This window comes from Microtus ochrogaster, linkage group LG3, assembly GCF_000317375.1.
Source record: "Microtus ochrogaster isolate Prairie Vole_2 linkage group LG3, MicOch1.0, whole genome shotgun sequence".
Classification (NCBI taxonomy): Eukaryota; Metazoa; Chordata; class Mammalia; order Rodentia; family Cricetidae; genus Microtus; species Microtus ochrogaster.
In genome coordinates this window covers 47,366,840-47,385,153 of record NC_022029.1, presented here as the reverse complement: position 1 = coordinate 47,385,153, position 18,314 = coordinate 47,366,840, and the positions used below count along the sequence as shown (strand labels likewise).

The following is an 18,314-nucleotide window of genomic DNA, read 5'->3' as shown; positions in this document are numbered from 1 at the left end:
AAGTCTGGCAATAATGGCACACACTTTTAATCCCAACACTCAGAAGGCAGAGGCAGGTGGATCTCCAAGTTTGATGCCAGTCTGGTCTACAGAGCAAGTTCAGGGATGGCCATGGGTACCCAGAGAAAACAACCAAAAAAAAAAAGATTAGCATACTATTATCAGTCTCAAAGAATTCCTACCTAGAAAGTAAGTACCACCATGTACTGTGCTAACTGTGAAAGTCCCTGAGCAGAAGTATGACAACAGCTGTGGGGTCTTTTGGGTTTTTTTGGTTTTTTTTGTTTTGTTTTGTTTTGTTTTGTTTTGTTTTGTTTTGTTTTGTTTTTTCAAGACACGGTTTCTCTGTAGCTTTGGAGCCTGTCCTGGAACTAGCTCTTGTAGATCAAGCTGGCCTTGAACTCACAGAGATCCACCTGCCTCTGCCTCCAGAGTACTGGGGTTAAAGGCAAGTGCTACCATTGCCTGGCTGAAATGTGGGATTTAAGTCAGAACATCGGAAGTGAATTAATTACAGGAAAGACTAAGACCTAAGCAGAGGCTGGAAACTTCGGCATCTTGCCGTGTGCCGAGGTGGTCTGGGAGCACTTGGCTCACACAAAAAGGGTGTGGTTGGGGAAGTTGCGATGCGCAAGACGGATCTGAGTGCAACAAACGGGCTACCAGCTCAGGTGCCATACAGGTGAGTGCAGAAAGTGGCAGGAAATAACTAGTCTGAGTTAACTGGAAGGGTCATTTTCTTTTCCTTCATCACTGGGGACTGAACTTAAGGCCTCCTGGTAGTAGGAAGCCGCTCCTTCAGTGTCAGGACACACGCTACTTCCTTCAGGGGGACCTTGATATCACTAGATGACAACAATCACTTCCTCTTCCAGATTCTCAAGATAAACTGCATGCTTCAGCAGGGCACTCAGGATCTGCTCCAGCAGACTCTAAGGCCTGGGAGCTGGAGTGTTGTGTGTTTGCCTTTCTATTCTGAGAACCAGCTGAGTACCGGCAAGGAGCAAATACTTAAAAATGATTCCAAATAGATGTCTAAATCAATAAGAAAGGGAGCAAGTGTGGACGTGTTTACTACATAGACCAGGACCAGAGGAACAGAACACTCACAAACTTTGCTGTCTACCCTTCACATAGAATCACCAGCAGCCTCTGAAGGAGTCTTGGAAAAGCTTCACACATTCGCCTTGGCTAATAATCACCTGTGCATCACTTCTGGCTACTCTTATAGTGTGCTCAACATCTGTCAACAAGGAACCTCATGTTTTAGACACATAAACTCACATAAATCTGCTATCCACAGAATAAAAAAAGTGTTAGAAAAGTGATTTTCTAACTAGAAAACTAAAGACCTACTCTAATTTTAAATGCTAAAATTGATTTAACACATTTTTCTTAGCCCTAAATGACTAAATTAAAAATAAAAACTACAAAAAGAAGTTTTAGGAAGTAGAGTTAAGAATAAAGAGAGCTGCTGAAGAACTAAGGATCTAAAGCAGCCACAGCTACCTACTTCTGAAACAACCACCCCAGGTGGAGTAAACTTCCCTTGTCCTAGCACCTTATTTATCAGAGACTGAACATACTATCTATACAATATGCAATACACCTACAATAAAACAACACTGAACATAATCTTTCACCTATTAAGATTAGCAAAATAAACCAGGAGGCCAGTGTGTGAGGAGGAACGAAGAACAAAGTATAATGACATGCACATGTGAAACTCCATTAAAAGCTGTCAGTAGTCCTGTGATGGGAAAGAAACTGTGTGTTATTGAACTTATTTACTGTGACTGACTTTGGGGAAATGATGGTAAAAAGATGAACATGACAACAAAGGGTGAGAACAGCTGTGAGCCCTGCTGATGCAGGGATTTATGTTCAGTAGCTCATTAACTCCGCCAGCACCGCGCAGTAAGTTAGGTACTATTATAGATAAGGAAACCGAAAGCAATGGTGGAAAAGCAACTTACTTAAGGTAATACAGTAAGTGATAGAGCTGAGATCAGAACTTGGTCGCTGAAGATTAGTGGAGTGGCAGAGCGTTTGGCGGGCAAATACAAGGTTTGGTCCCCAGCATGAGACAGACAAAATGGAAACTGAGACGAGAACGGGGGCAACCTGAACTTGCTGAATTGTATGATATCCCAACACACATGAAAATATGCTCTTGTACTAGAACTGCCACCTCTGAGGCCTAGGAAAACCACCTAGGACAAAGGTTCCTTCAGAGACCATGTGGAATATGCAATACACCTACAATAAAATAGTGACTGAGGAATGGCAGAACAAAGTATAATGACATGTATGAAAATTCCATTTAAAAACTCACCACTTGCCAGGCGTTGGTGGCGCATGCCTTTAATCCCAGCACTCGGGAGGCAGAGGCAGGCGGATCTATGTGAGTTCGAGACCAGCCTGGTCTACAAAGAGCTAGTTCTAGGACAGGCTCCAAAACCACAGAGAAACCCTGTCTCGAAAAACCAAAAAAAAAAAAAAAAAAGAACTCACCACTTTGTATGCTAACTTAAAAAACTAATTTGAAAAATATAAATGGGCAAAAATGTCTCACTGTTTAGTTCTGGTTGGCCAGGAATTTGCTATGTAGATCAAGTAGCCTCAGACTCAACAGAGATCCTTGTGTCTCTGCCTGGGATTAAAGGCATATGCCACCATGCCTGGCTATGGTGTTCTTTTATATACAACTATTTTCAACTTTTCTTGGGTGCTTGTCTTCACAGTATGAAACTCAATCAGCCTGTTAATAGTGTTTAATTCCTCCTGACTCCTTCATATTCACTCATTCAATAAACACGTAAGGGGGAGCAAAGCTGAGTACATGCACCCCTTTTAAAGGTGCTCTCGGTCTTCTTAATATTTAAAATCATACCACCAAGAAAAGCAAACTATAGTGACTATTATTATGATTAAAATTATCTGAAGAAATGAAATACTCAATAAATTAGTTAGAATATGGAATAACTTTTAAATCATGTTCAAATAACTTGCAAAACAAAAAACCACTTTAAAACTTAAAATATTAATGTATCAAAAATTTTCCAGAAATGAGATAACCTCTAAATGAAAAAAATCAGAATGTGTTTGATTCAAAGTCAATTTTTAAATAATTAATGAAAAGTCTAGTTTTCTTACTTAGAATACAGCACTAACAGAATCTTTCAAAGAACTAACTATTTGGTATTCTGCACCTGGAGGGAAGAAAACCTCCCAATTTTAGTCTATTTTTGTAAGCTTTATGGAAAGACAGAATAACAAGGTGGCGGTGTTGTCCAACATTTCCTTTAAAAGCTGATGGCCTCTGACACTGTCTGATAGTCATGTTAGGACTCCATCCAAATTCTACCCATCTCCCCAACTCATCACTAAAGATGGATTTTCAGAATGACTCCTGCTGTTTATTCTCTTCTTGCTACTACCTCTGTTAAGCACATTCATAAAACCAGAAGAAGAGTTCTCAATTACAGAACTAACTATATGCTAGTTTGTAATATAATCCCTGTTTTCACATATGTAGATAGACACACATATCTATAAATATGCAAGCATACATAAAGAACACAGCTAGGTAGTTTGTCAATACTGTAATTCTAAATGTAAGTAATTCAAACATACTATATTTATATACAATAGAAACTAAATTTTAGAAATAGTCTGCACTGATATTTGACTCCAGTTTAATATTTAAAACAAATATAAACAACACTTAAAATAAATGATATATACTGATCTAGTACTAACTTAAATGTCTAAAATATAATTGTTATACTGTTCTAAACAAAGCTGTAGCCTAAGTTATGGGAATCTGAACAATAAAAACCTGGGTTTATAAGTATAGTGCAATGCTGCATCCGACTGTAGAGACCCAACATCTAGCTCAGCAATTTTCTAACCATATGGTTGAAAGATTATTGAGCCCTACAATTCTAAAAAGGCAATAAAGTTCCAAGAAAATGGGGTATTCTTAAAGCCATTGGAGGTTTTTATTCTGTACCCTACCTCTCTCTCCTTTCTAGATTATAGATGAAGCCATTATGATGGGTTTCATAACTTCTTCCTCAGTCAGTCTTAGCACCCCATAATTTTTGAGGCTGAAACAAGTGATGTCACCCTGTAATATCAACCAGTAGCAACACGTATCTGAAGTAACCTCTAGCCTAGCATTTGATGTCCTATCTATCATGTTCTCTCAATCTCCAAATTTATTCAGTTTTTGAAAAGCAGAATGTAAAGCACTGTGATTAAGGAGGCTCTGGGAAGGACGTTCTGCAGAGCAACAGATTAGGGGCAGAGCTGCAGCTGCAAAAACAGGAGGGAGGCACTGACAGCCTTTTCAATCTTGTTAATAATAATAATAAAAAAAGGAAGTGAAGCACCAAAGACTAAGTAAAAAACATCTTGACAAGTTGTACATGTCTTTATCTGCACTGTCCCGTAGGGCAGCCTCAGCTACAAGTGGTTGTAAGCACATTGAAATGCAGCAGCGTGGGTTACTTGACTTTTATTAAACTGAAACTAAGACAGACGTGGCTACTGTGTTAGACAGACAGCACTCTGAGAACCAAAGCAGCCTATGGAGTCTGCACTTAGCCCTAGAGTGATAAAGATATACATGGCCAAATTAGATGAGTACGTCACAGCATTCATACAAACAACTGGGTCTGGCATCTAAAGACTTAACTGCAACAAATGATTTACTAGAGATGCAGGCATACTTTTGAAGTTTTGTGTTATACTTGGATGTTGCTTTCAATAATACTTTAAATGCTGTTGGACTTAAATTAGATAAATACAACTTACTCAACTATTTTTAATAAGTAGGAGGTAACAGTCTCTCTGTTATCAACTTTTCAGAAGTTTTTTTTTTTAAAAAAAATGACTATATCTTCCTTTAATCCCAGTACTCGGGCGGCAGAGGCAGGCGGATCTCTGTGAGTTCGAGGCCTGCCTGGTCTACAGAGAGAGTTCCGGGACAGGCTCCAAAGCTACAGAGAAACCTTGTCTCGAAAAATAAAAACAAAACAAACAAAACAAAAAACAAACAAAAAAACCCAAATGACTTTCTTTATTCCTACATACCACTTCCTAATTAATAATTGGAATTTTATTCACATGGGCATTTTTATCACTGAACATTTTGTTTGCTTCCAATCATGTTTACTTATAATGCAGTGATCTATACAATAAATACATACGAAAGGAAAGACTGGGATCATACTGTCTATGTGTTTATTTGATCTGTAAACTCTATTAATATTCTGGTTGAAGTTTGTAAGTAAACTGACTTTAGTGAAAACGCTTTCATATGAGGCAGAGAAATCTTCAAACCTGGAAAAGCAGCACTGTCTTAAACTTACAGATTGTGGAAAATAATTATTTAATTTAAAAAAATGCCTGTGGCACCAATCCCTATAGTCCTACACCAATTTCACAATGGGAATAACAGTCATTTTAACCTTATTTATGTATTTATTGGGAGAGACACAAACTAGGCAGTGTGTGGGTGTCAGAAGACAACTTGTAGGAGTCGCTTCTCTCCTTCTACCCTGTGGGTCCCAGGGATCAAACACAAGTTGTCAGGTTAACTAATGAGATAAAATAAATATGAAGTTCATAAATGTTAATAAAGGAAAATTTAATCTTATATTTGTGTTATTAAACAAATCTTGATGGCCAGATCTATTTGCAATCATCTGTGCAATTACAAATACACCTAAGGGTACTCTTGGTTTTTGTCCTCCAGTTTCATGCATTAAACAGAATATACCTTTAGGTTATTCTCAATTGTTCAATGGTAAGCACATATTCCAGATACTACCAAAATGCTTCAACAGAAATGTGGAATTTACTGCATAATACTAATAAGAAGATACAAGTATTGCTCTGAAACACTTGGTGCTTTCAACCAGAATACTTCAAGTTCTACATTCTAAAAGTCAAGGAAAATTATCTACATAAATATTTCAAACAACAGGCTCATCACTACAACAAAAGCCCACATCCTCTCATGTACCATTAGCATAAAGTTAATTACCGTTCATAGCTGTGGGAAACTGAGCCATCATGGTCCTGAATTTTTCTTGCAGCTCTCAGCCATCTGCAATATGAAAACATGGTCCCCATTAATACAACAAAGACAGATCACAGCTTAGTGCTAAGTTGTGGGACTGTCTGTCCCCTTTAGCACACACACCCAACAAAAACAACACAGAGCTCCTGCTGCTGCTGAACAGGCAGAATTCATAGCTGGGGATGAGGAAGGGTTCTATTGCAATAGTACTGCCTTCAGGACATGACCATTTAAAAGAAACAGTATATGCAATAGCAAATACAGAATGAAAAACCCTCAGTATTAATCAATATTTCTGTAGAAATAAATTCAGGAAGAAGCACTGTTGAGATTAGGTAAGAATGGATTTAAGGAAATCAACTGCATAAATTAAGTATGTAAGAATAACATGGAAGTTAGGGAATGGTGGTGCACAACATTAATCCCAAGACTCAAGAGGCAGAGGCAGATGGAGCTCTGAATCCAAGGCTAGCCTGGTCTACAAAGCAAGTTCCAGTATAGCTAGAAACCCTGTTTCAAAAAAGAAAAAACAAAAACAAACAACAACAACAAAACCCATGGAAATTCATAACAGGTTTTAATCACCTGAAAGAAATCTATCCAAAATAAATGTAGTGCTGTGTTTTAATTAAACTCTCTAAGTTTAAAAAATCATCTAAAAAGACTGGAGTAGATAGAAAAGCGCAGGAGGTACAGTTTAAAAGTAATTATCTTGAAAAACCAAAAAAAAAAAAAAAAGGTCATTATCAAGCCGGGTAGTGGGAGTGCACTTGGAGGCAAGGCAGAGGCAGGTGCATCTCTGTGAGTTTGAGGTCAACCAAGTCTACCGAGCAAGTTCCAGAACAGCCAGGGCTATACAAAGAAACTCTGTCTTGAAAAACCAAAAAAAGAAAAAATTAATTAACAAAAGGCATCACAATTATTAAAATATATTTACATTTATTTAAACAAGTTGATTGGTCTTTGTAGCTAACAGCTCTAGGTTCAGACCTGCTTGGCTCTATTCCTAAATGTGATCATAGGAAAGTTGTTTAACTTTTTTTAAGTCTTATATTCCAGCTGGGCAGTAGTGGCACACACCTTTAATCCCAGCACTCGGGAGGCAGAGGCAGGCAGATCTCTGTGGGTTCAAGGCCAGCCTGGTCTACAGAGCTAGTTCCAGGACAGCCAGAACTGTTACACAGAGAAACCCTGTCTCAAAAAACAAACAAACAAACAAACAAAAAGTCGTAGATTCCTTGTCTACAAAAATACTTGGATCAGTATTTTTTTTAAGTAGTACATAACTCAATACACTGTCTAACACACAGTGTATATTCAGTAAATGATCGCTATTCTGTAAACATGCAGAGAATGTGAAGCTTCACTTTTGATACCCCCATTCATTATTTAACTTTAAAATAAATACAAAATTCAAATTTTGTTACAAAAATCTTGAAAATAGGACTAGTGAGGGACAGTTAAAAAGACCACTCCATACCTCATCTATTTAACCAAATAATTTAAATATTGATAGTTTTAGGAGCCCTAGAAAAATACTTGGGTAAGTGATTTTAAACAAAGCAGTTGGGAAGGGTTCACATGAAACTATCACCAGAAAAACTGGCTAAATGGCTGTCAAAGGTACTGTTCCAAGGTACCATTCTATTAGTGAATTTAGTACGCTAGCACCCTATGCTAGCAAGAATCCAGTCCTCTAACGACTTAGATAAATATGGTTACATTTCATATTTATTCAGTGATTTGCAGTAACCCTCCAAAAGATGGCACATAAATGCAATTAATTTATTGACAAGAGAACTGACAGCTGCTTTTCCTCCTACAGAGCAAACTAATCAGTCTACTCCCTGTTGCAGTGAGCAAAAGGAGAGGTGATCAGAAGGTTAATGGCAAAAACCATCCTTCTACACAACAAAGAACAGCCAGACTGAGCCAGAAGGACGGGTAACCTCACAAAGGCTTACTCTATAATCCCACCTCCGCCAACCACAGGCTCTTGCTTAGCAGACAGTGAGCTGTGGACTGCAGCTGTTGTCCCCTCTCCTGCTCTTACTCTTTCTGGGTAGGAGGAAAGTTTAGCATGAACATGTTGGTTTTCTTCATTCCTTTCTTATAAGATTAACTCCCAAGCATTGGAGTTGTTTACAAAAAAAAAAAAAAAAATGAATGCCAAAAATCTGGTGGGTGACAGAATTCTTATAGAAGGTACTGTGTTGAGCCTTACAGGATGAATGAGAATTAGTTACAAATAAAAGGTTAAAACCTTGAACTTAACTGTGGCAGAACGGTGTTTTAACGGGTTTTACAGAGAAGAAAATACATTTCATTTAAGATAGATAATCCTAAAAAAAAGGCCAAAGCAAGGAGCAAACAGGGCAAGCCGAAAACAAAGCCTGGCACTAGATAGAGGCAGTGGGAAGAGCTAAGAGGAGCTAGAACAGCGAAGTGTTCAAAATAAGCAGAACTCACCGGTTCTCTGGAAATGAGTGACTGTGGAATAAAAGGAAACAAAGAGACAACTGCCAGAATTATAGTCTGTGAGGTTGGGAAACCGGTGCCATAACCAGTAAAAAAAGTTACCACCAAAGGAAGTCTCAACTACTCATGACTACAACCTCAACTTCCTTAAACACAGAACAATTCTACAAATAAATACATTTTACTTCCTCCATGTAAATGATCATAAGCAATATAAGACCTATGCCAGAAAGTAACTATCTACTTAGATGTGCAGCTTCAGACGCTTAGATCTTACTCACTTCCTGTAATAGACAAAGCTTAAACATGAGAGAAAGTTTGTCCAAAACATTACACATAACACACTATGTAACCATCTAAAGTACCAAACACAGTGTCAATGATGACTGAGATAACAGAGAACAGAATCCCATGGACAGAAAACCTTTAATCAGTTAGATCTAAACTTACAAACCATCTGTCTAGAACTTTTGGCTGGATATCATGTATTCCATGAAGATAACAAAATGTCATATGGTTGATACTCAATTATCACAGTTATAATCCTGAAATAAAGTTAGAGAACAACCAAATAATACAATGGACAGGGAGGACAAGCCTCCTGGTATTACAGAATCTCTTCCACCTCACATGTAGAATTCACCTATTCATGTATGCAGGCACCATACTGAGGCATTTACACATGTATAAAACATTTGGTTGACTCTGATAGCATCTGGTTATGGTAATATAGTTAAATGGAATCAGTAAGTTTTTAAAGCATACCACTGCATCTGCTTTAGTTACATTAATTTTCTGTCCCACTTTAGAATCATTAATTGTGACATGCTAAACAATTTTCTAGTTTACTAGCAGACTTGGACAGAATAATAATTGGGGCTGGAGATAGAGCTCAGAGATAGGGCACCTGCCTAGCATACACAAGGTCTTGGTTTAATCCCCAGTATATCACAAGGAAAAAATATAATTGAAATCTTGAAAAATAAAAAAGATCACATAAGTGTCTTTTACATTTTTTAAAATAATTGCTAACACAGGGTGGTGGAGGCACACGCCTTTAATGCCAGCACTTGGGAGACAGAGGACATGGATCTCTGTGAGTTTGGGGCCAGCCTGGTCTACAAGAGCTACAAACCTGTCTCAAAAAAATAACTGCTAATATTTGCTTAATGATTTCTATTAATTTAACACGCCTCTATTAGTAACCTACCGCGTGTCGTGTTCAGTCACTATTCATCAAGAATTCAACATTCCACTTCTGCACACAGACCTTCAGATGCCCAAGGGCTATGTACCTGGAATACACTCCTGCAAAATCCTTACAAGGCAGATATCTTACTCATGCCACAGATGAAGGCGCAGAGAGATTAAGTTACTTGCCCAAATTCAGTGTCATGAAACAATGTGGAGATTCCAAACTTATCTTATTTTAGAGCCTGAGAACCTCTCCCTGTAGGCTTTATGCACCTTTTCCTTTCTTAAATGAATATAATAATAATTCCATATGTTCATATGTTTTAGGGGAGAAGAAAAGTCTGGCCAGGCTGCTGCAACCCTGGAAGCACAGATCAAATGGACTGTTTCTGGCCTCTTGACATAAACTCAGAAGGGAAGGGTAACTAACCAGCATCTCCTCGGGCACACGCTTTGTGGGTGTCCAACAAACACGCTGCTCTACTGTGTAGAGAATAATGTGCAACGAACGAGTGGCAGTCTGTGGTCATGATCTGAACTGATAAGTACTGTGGAGGACGCCAAGACACCTCTGCAGAATGCCTACTTGGTGAATAACAGGTATAAGGTCAAGACTCATGTGACTGAATGTCAGCCAAATGAGGTCTGGAGAAGCCACCAAATATAATTTTGGGATTGGGAAAGTATATGATCCTGATGAGAGAGAAAAGTGAACTGCTAGACCTGAAGACGCTTCTATAATGGGTCTTAAGACCTAGAAAAGAAAAAAACTATAGCCATTTAAAATTCAAAGTGGCTCAGCAAAGGGTGGGGGTTTTGTTTGTTTAGAAGCACACAATTATAGAAAGGAAAAATTACAGCCATTTAGTCCAAGATACCATTTTCAAGATAGGAAGACTAAAAGAGTTGAAGAAGCCCACAAGTTAGTGAGCAGGAATGGACCTGGAAACCACACCCCTCCATCCAGAGAAACGTTTGTAAAAGAGTGTCCCAGTCTGGCCAGGCAGAGCACTTGGAATGCTAACAAGTCTACAGATATCCAGGACCAACACTTGAGGCTGAGTCAGCAGCACGTCGTATGTGAATTAAGAGAGCCTTTTAGATTAGTTTCCACCCCCAAAACCTTCTCGCACAGCTACAAGTTTTGTTTCTTCCCTCACCTCACTGGCGTTCCACTCCTGCTTATACTCTTCTGACTTTGATAAGCATGCCCTGGCACTCATGCACCTACACCCCACACACATGCACACACTAGACAGACACATGTGCACACACACATGCACATTAGTAAGCAGAATTTTTAAAGATTGACTCTATAGAGAACTGGTAGAAAAGAAGAGGATCCAAACTGCCTCCTTGAGATCCTCCAGACACAGGAGATATGGATATCAGCCATACTGTTCCCCGCTACGTGGCTCTTCCATAACTGGTGGGGAATCTTTTTTTCTTGTAAGCATACTTTTAGAGATAAAAAAATTATTTCTCATTAAATTCTGAAGCATTTTAAATTTTGAGTAGAGAGGAAAGCTTGTATTCATCAAATCTACTTCGAATCATAATAGTTAAATAGCTTAAATAAATTTGACTAAAGGCCTGAGTTCCCAACAGTATATATTTTATCTATCTATCTATCTATCTATCTATCTATCTATCTATCTATCTATCTATCTATCTATCTATCTTGATTTTTCAAGACAGGGTTTCTCTGTGTAACAGTGCTGGGTGTCCCAGAACTTGCTCTGGGATCATGTTTTGTTTATGTTTTAATAAATAAAGATTGCCTGAAGATCGGAGTACAGAATTTAGCCACTAGAAGAAAGGGAGTGGTAGCACACACCTTTAATCCCAGGACAAAGACAGAAGCAGAAGGAGCACTGTTAGTTCAAGGCCACCCTGGGTTATACAGATTAAATCTGTCTAAAAGAGAAACAGAGCTCACACAATGGTGGTCCCAGCACTTGGGATCACATGCCTTTAATCCCAGCACTAGAGAGGTAGAGACTGGAGTGATATGGTTGAATGGAGAGAGGAATATAAGAGGAAGGAGACAGGAGCTCAAAGCAGTCTGAGGTTTGGTGGAGACAGTTGTAGTCTGAGGTTTGGTGGAGACAGTAGTAGTTTGAGGTTTGGTGGAGACAGATGGAGTCTGAAGATGCAGTCTGAGGACATGATCACCCCTTCAGTCTGAGTACTGGTAGAGGTAAAAGAACTCGCTAGTGGCTGGCCTCGCTGCTTCTCTGATCTTCAGCATTAACCCCTATATCTGACCCTGGGTTCTTATTAAGAACCAACTAGAATTCATGTTACAAACCAGGTTGGCCTTGAGCTCACAGAAATCCACCTGACTCTCCTGAGTGCTGGGATTAAAGGCATGCACCACCACCATATTTTAAATTTGTTACTCCCTTATTGTTTATTTTGTGTGCATATGTGTTTATGTGTATGGATATGGGTGTGCACACATAGCAGCAGTCATGTGGAGGTCAGAGGACAACTCTCTGGAGTCAAGTCATCTTCTTCACCCACGTGAGTCCAGGGGAACAAACTCAAGTTGCCAGGTTTGGAAGTTGGTGCCTTCATCCACTGAACCAACTAACCAGCCCAGGTTGTTTTGTGTTTTGAGATACGGTTTTGATATGCATCTTAGGTTGGACTAGAACTCGGAACTCAGGATCCTTTAGACTTAACCTTTAAGCCTGTAAAATACCACCTGGAGCAGTGACATTAACCAAAGAGAAAGAAGCTCTAGGAAAACAGAGATGCGGCTGTTAAACTTGGGAGACAAGTTGAAACAACAACAACTTCAGTTGTAAGCATAATTTGACATATGTTGATAGGAGTGAGCAAGAAAATGGAAAGACTCTGTTTGAGCTACAGATACATATTTGGTAATCATTGGGGACTAGGTATAGTTGCAATCATGCCAGGGAAAGAATGTATCAGGAACAAAAGAAGCCAGGCATGGTGGTGGCACAGGCCTTTAATGCCAGCACTCCGAAGGCAGAAGCAGGTGGATTGGTATGAATTAGAGGCCAGTCTGATCTATATAGTAGAGTTTCAGGACCAGCCAAGTCTATATAGTGAGACCTGCCTCAAAAACAAACACAGAGAAAGTGTTCCAAGGAGGAGTTATTATCGTTGCCAAGTGACACACAAATAAAGGCTAAGCTATGAGTCTTAGCAACCTGTCAGGATCGGTTCTAATACTAGCACAGTTCCAGTGACTTCAAAGACAAACTGATGTGGATTATGCAGTAAAGGGAAGGTGGCTCAAGAAATATGCAGTTGCTAGGCATAGGTGGAGCTAGATAGTAATAGTGCACTCGGGAGGCAGAGGCAGATGGATCTCAGTGAGTTTGAGGCCAGTCTGATCTACAGAGCAAGTTCCAGGAGAGGTTCTGTGGTGGGGGGGAGGTGAGGAAAGGAGGATTATTGTATTTACTTTTTAGACAGGGAAACAAAACTATTTTCCTAGAGAAAATGAAATTCTCCAAAGGAAGTGAATGAAAAGAGACCTTTACCTACATAAGTAGAATCAGATAGTTCTTGAACATAAAGTCACACCATGGGACAGAATTTCTGACTCTGGGAATAAAGTTCAGATATGGCAACAGGAATGAATACAGAGATTTACAAGTATAAGAGCAGGAAAATAGGAACAGAGAAAAAAAACAGATCTCCTTCTGCCAATCTTTTTTCTTTCCCTCTCTTCAAAGGGCAGGGTTGAAGACAGACTAATTTCTTGAACTCTCCAGTGTCTAAATGTGAATTTCTTTTCTGAGACAGAAAAAGCGAAGATCACATGCAAATCAGTTCCCAAGAATCAGCCAAACATGTATCTTGTAGACCAGGCTGGCCTCGAACTCAAGGGATTCACCTGCCTCTGTCTCCCGAGTGCTGGGATTAAAGGTATGGGCCACTACCGCCCGGCTACAGTTTGATTTTATATCCTACAACTTTACTAGAAGGGTTTATCAGGTCTGCAAGTTTTTTAGTGTAGTCTGTGGATCCTTTAGAAAAGAATCTGAGAACAGGAATAATTTGCTTTCCCCCTTTCGCATTTATATTCCTTTAATACCCTTCTCCTGTCTTATTGCTCTAGCTAAGACTCTAAGTACTACATTGAGTAAGGGGGGAAGAGTGGGGAATGCTCAGGCTTCCCCCAATTTGTGTAATGATGGCTACAGGTGTGTCATATATGCTTTTATTATGGTTTGGTATGTTCCATCTATTTCCATTTTCTACAGAATTATGATGAAGGCAATGTTGAACTTTGTCAAATGCTTTTTATAATGATATTTTATTTATGTTTTAATAAAGAAAGCTTGCCTAAAGATCAGAAGGGTGAAGCTAAGCCACTAGAGGTCAGGCAGTGGTGGTATACACCTTTAGTCCCAGGATTTGCGAGACAGAGGCAGATGGATCGCTGTAAATTCAGAGCTGCCCTGGGCTATACAAAATCAATGCAAAAACAAATTCAGGTGGTGGTGGCCTACACCTTTAATTTTAGGTCTAGGGAGTCATATGCCTTTAATCCTAGCACTAGAGGGAATATAAAAAGAGAAGAGAGAGAAGCTTAGTCAGCTTTGTCTGCTTAGGCCCCTTTAATCTGCTTAGTCTGTAGGTGCCCAGCCTTGGTAGAGGTAAGACTTTTCTAGTGGCTGGCTGCTTTGTTTGTCTGGTTTTGGGGCTGAACCTCAATATCTGACTCTGGGTTTCTATTATTAGTACTACAGCTTTTTTCTTTATCTATGAAGCTGATCATGTGATTTTTGTCCTTAAGTTCATTTATATGATACATTTTCTGATCTGAGCACACTGAAACATCCTTATATCCCTGGGATGAAATCAAGCTGATTATGATGTATAATCCTCTTCCATAAATTCAGTTTGCAAAGACCTTGTTAGGGTTTTTACATCTCTGTTCATTAAGAAAATTTATCTATAGATTTCTTTTTGTTGTTGTGTCTTTATCCAGCTTTGGAATCAGGACAATATTGGCTTTGCAATTAGTTTGGTAGTATTCTTTCCCTTTCTATCTTGTGAATAGCTGGAGGCATGGTGGTATTAGATTTCTCTTCAAAGTTTGGTAGACTTAAGCAGTGAAAACCCACTATTCACAATAGCTTCCAAGAGAAATTAAAAACAATCTAGAAGGCAAAAGACCTCTACTGTTCTAAATCAGCTATGATAGATGTATTACTCATAAAAATAGATATTAAAAACCATAGAATTTAGCACTTTAAAATGGTGACATTTATTGGAAGTGAATTATGAAGTTGTTATTCTAAATAATCTAACATTCTTTATATTTCATAAAATATGTTTTAAGAGTCTAGTCTTTCTTTACAAGGCACGAATGAACCATTCCCCCTTCGCTTTTCTCCTCGGTGCCTATAGCACTACCTTCCATGCTGGTGACCTTTCTACTTATGAAGGTTTCCTTTCACTTCCATTTCTTCTTGTACATAATGTCTAGTGTTCTAACTTCTGTTTTCATACTTGCGCACCTCTATAAGACTGTCAACCCCTGAGTTTGTCTCTTCATTTTCATATACCTTAATGTCCAGTTGCCATAAGGTAGATACTAAAATATTCTTTAGCACAAACTTGCAAGAGATTAGCTTACTTTTAAGAGACAAGCAGGCTACAGTTACTTTTAAGATAGATCACCTAACTAGAGTTGAATCCCAATATATGTACTCTACAGGTTTGTGATCTTATCCACAACACACATAGAATTTCCTAATCCATGTAGGTAGTTGGACCAAAATGCAAGGTTACTTACTTTAAGGCTAATATGTAGTGACATTTTATATGTATTTTAACAAATAAAGCTTGCTGAAGATGAGAGAAGCAGAGCATCAGCCATTAGAGAGTTCCTTTACCTCTACCAATGCTCAGACAGAAGGGGTGATCCTGTCCTCAGACTGAATCTCTAGACTGCAAGTTTCTACCAAACCTCAGATTGCACTGAGCTTCTTTCTCCCTCGGCCTTATAGTCCTCTCTCTGCCCAACTTATATCACTCCTGTCTCCAGCTCCCTTGAACTGGGAATAAAGGCGTGTGCTACCACCGCCTGGCCTCTAGTGGCTTAGCTCTGCACTCTGACCTTCAGGCAAGCTTTATTTGTTAAAAATAAAATAAAATATCACTGCACTAATATATCATACCTGAAAAACATTTGGCACATAGAATATACACAATATACACTTCGACATTAATAAATGTTAAGTTTAACCAACACAGCAACAAGAAGTCAAGAGGGCATAAAAACAAATAATGAACTAATCCTGAGTTAATACTCAAATGCATGCTGAAGCTTTACACCACTTACAGAAGAGTTAGTTAGTCAACAACCCTGAACAAGACAATTCACCCACACAATGGGGAAAACACACCGAAGAATAGTATGTGACTCACCCTCTGCCCAAAAAGGAGGCTGAGGGCCCAGTTGCTCTGGAGCCTATTCTCATTTGTCTCATAAAGAGTAAATATTTAAACAAAACTATTCACTTGGGTTGAAAAAAAATGTATGCAGGAAAAACTTGAATAATATGCTTGACTTTCAAGTAAAATGTGACTTCTTGGAAACAATTTAATTTTCAAGGTTTTAAAACTTTACAAGAAAACCCAAAGAAAAGGATAAACAGAGTCATCTACATAACTATATGAAGATGTAAGGTGGTTTGTTTTTGAGACAGGTTTCTTTGTGCAACAGCCCTGGTGTCCAGGAATTCACTCTGTAGACCAGGCTGGCCTCAAATTTGTAGCACGAATAAAAAAAACCCAGAAACAGACACTGGGGTTCAACCTGATGATCAGAAAGCAAAGCAACCAATCACTAGAGAGACCTTTTACCTCTACTGAATCTTCATACTAAAGGGGGGAGATCCTATTTCCACGAATCCTCAGACTTCACACTCCAGAAAGTCCCTCTCTTCCCCTTTATATTCCTCTCTCCACCCAGCCATATCACTCCTGTCTCCACCTCCCTAGTGCTGTGATTAAAGGGCATGGGATCCCAAATGCTGGGATTAAAGGTGTGTGACCGCAAATACTGGGAATAAAGGTGTAAACTACCACCATCCAGATCTGTTCCCAGGGTAGCCTTGAACTCACAGACACCCATTGTCTCAGTCTCCTGCATTCTGGGATTAAAGGTGTATGCCACCATTCTGATCTTCAGCAAGCTTTATTTATAAAACACACACACACACACAAAAAGACATCACTACACAAACTCATAGAGATATACCTGCCTCTGCCTCAAGTACTGAAGGAAAGAAAGCTGTGTGTCACCACTGCCTGGTAGTTTTTTTTTTTTAAATACATATGTAAAAGGTAATCAAATGGGGAAAACAACACAGAGAAGATAGCCAGTTAATACCTTTAATGTATAAGAAGCTATTAAACAATTAATTTACAAAAAGTCCTTATTAATAAATGCAAAAATCACTAATAATTAAGAAAATGAAAATTAGCACATGTCTTAAATCTCAGGCCTCCAAAGGTAGAGGCAGGTAGATCTCTGAGTTCAAGGCCAATCACCCAGTCTAGAGAGAGTAGTTCCAAGATAGCCAGGGCTACACAAAGAACCCTGTCTCAAAAAAAAAAAAACACTTGTGTAATCATTCACACAGAAGAAAGAAAGCAAAATTTAATCTTACATCATTTCTACTCATAAAGTTACCAAACAAAAACAAAATAGCAACCTTCACCCTGGCTAACACCCAAACTAGAAAACATTGGAAGAACTGGGTGTCGGCACAGCTTCTGGGAGAATAAACAATGTAGCTTTTCACCTGAAAACAAACATAAAAAATCCTACCAACATCCATACATCTATAACTCCATGTCAATAATTCCACTTCTGGGAGCCTGTCATAGTAAATAACACTAGGAATTTAAAAAAATGCCTTCTTTACAAAGATATTAGCAAACATGGAAATAGTATCACAATGATACTAGAGCATGGAGTTAATATTAGGGTGTCACTCAAAATTAAATTCATATGCAGGTAAACAGATAAAATATGAAATCATTATATTAAGTAAAATAAGCCAGACTCAAGGAAATACTCTAAGTTTCTTTCATATATGGAAAAATGTAATGTATATACACATATTTGTATATTTATATGTGTATTTATAGGTCACAAAGCTAGAGACTGGAAGAAAATATCTTAAAGGAAGTAGAAAGCAGGTAAAGGAATGAATGCAACAGAAAAGCAGAAGAGAGAACTGATGTGGAATTCCCCACTGTATGTGTGAATACCACTGGTTAGTAAAGCAACTGTCTTAGGCCTATGCAGGACAGAACTTAGGTAGGCGGGGAAAAAAACTAAACTGAATGCTGGGAGAAAGAAGGTGGAGTCAGTAAGAAGCCACTTAGCCCCTCTGGAGACAGATGCCAAAATTTAACCCTGTAGCCACAGCCTTATGGCGATACACAGATTAATGGAAATGGGCTAGTTTAGGATATAAGAGGTAGCCAGAAATACGCTTAAAGTATTGGCCAAACAGTATTGTAAAGAATATATTTTCTTACC

The 18,314-nt window shown here is 38.7% G+C and overlaps 1 protein-coding gene across 3 annotated transcripts in view; it reads right to left on the bottom strand.

Annotated features, from left to right (window-relative positions):
• Positions 1-18,314, bottom strand: part of Itsn2 (intersectin 2) — a 116,485-nt gene that overhangs the window by 86,354 nt on the left and 11,817 nt on the right. For all 3 annotated transcript variants that reach the window (XM_026786018.1, XM_005360875.2, XM_013351392.2), the window contains exon 2: positions 6,056-6,118. In XM_026786018.1, coding sequence (XP_026641819.1) covers positions 6,056-6,086 — 31 coding nt within the window. In that variant the 5' untranslated portion in view covers positions 6,087-6,118. The remainder of the gene's footprint in view (positions 1-6,055; positions 6,119-18,314) is intronic.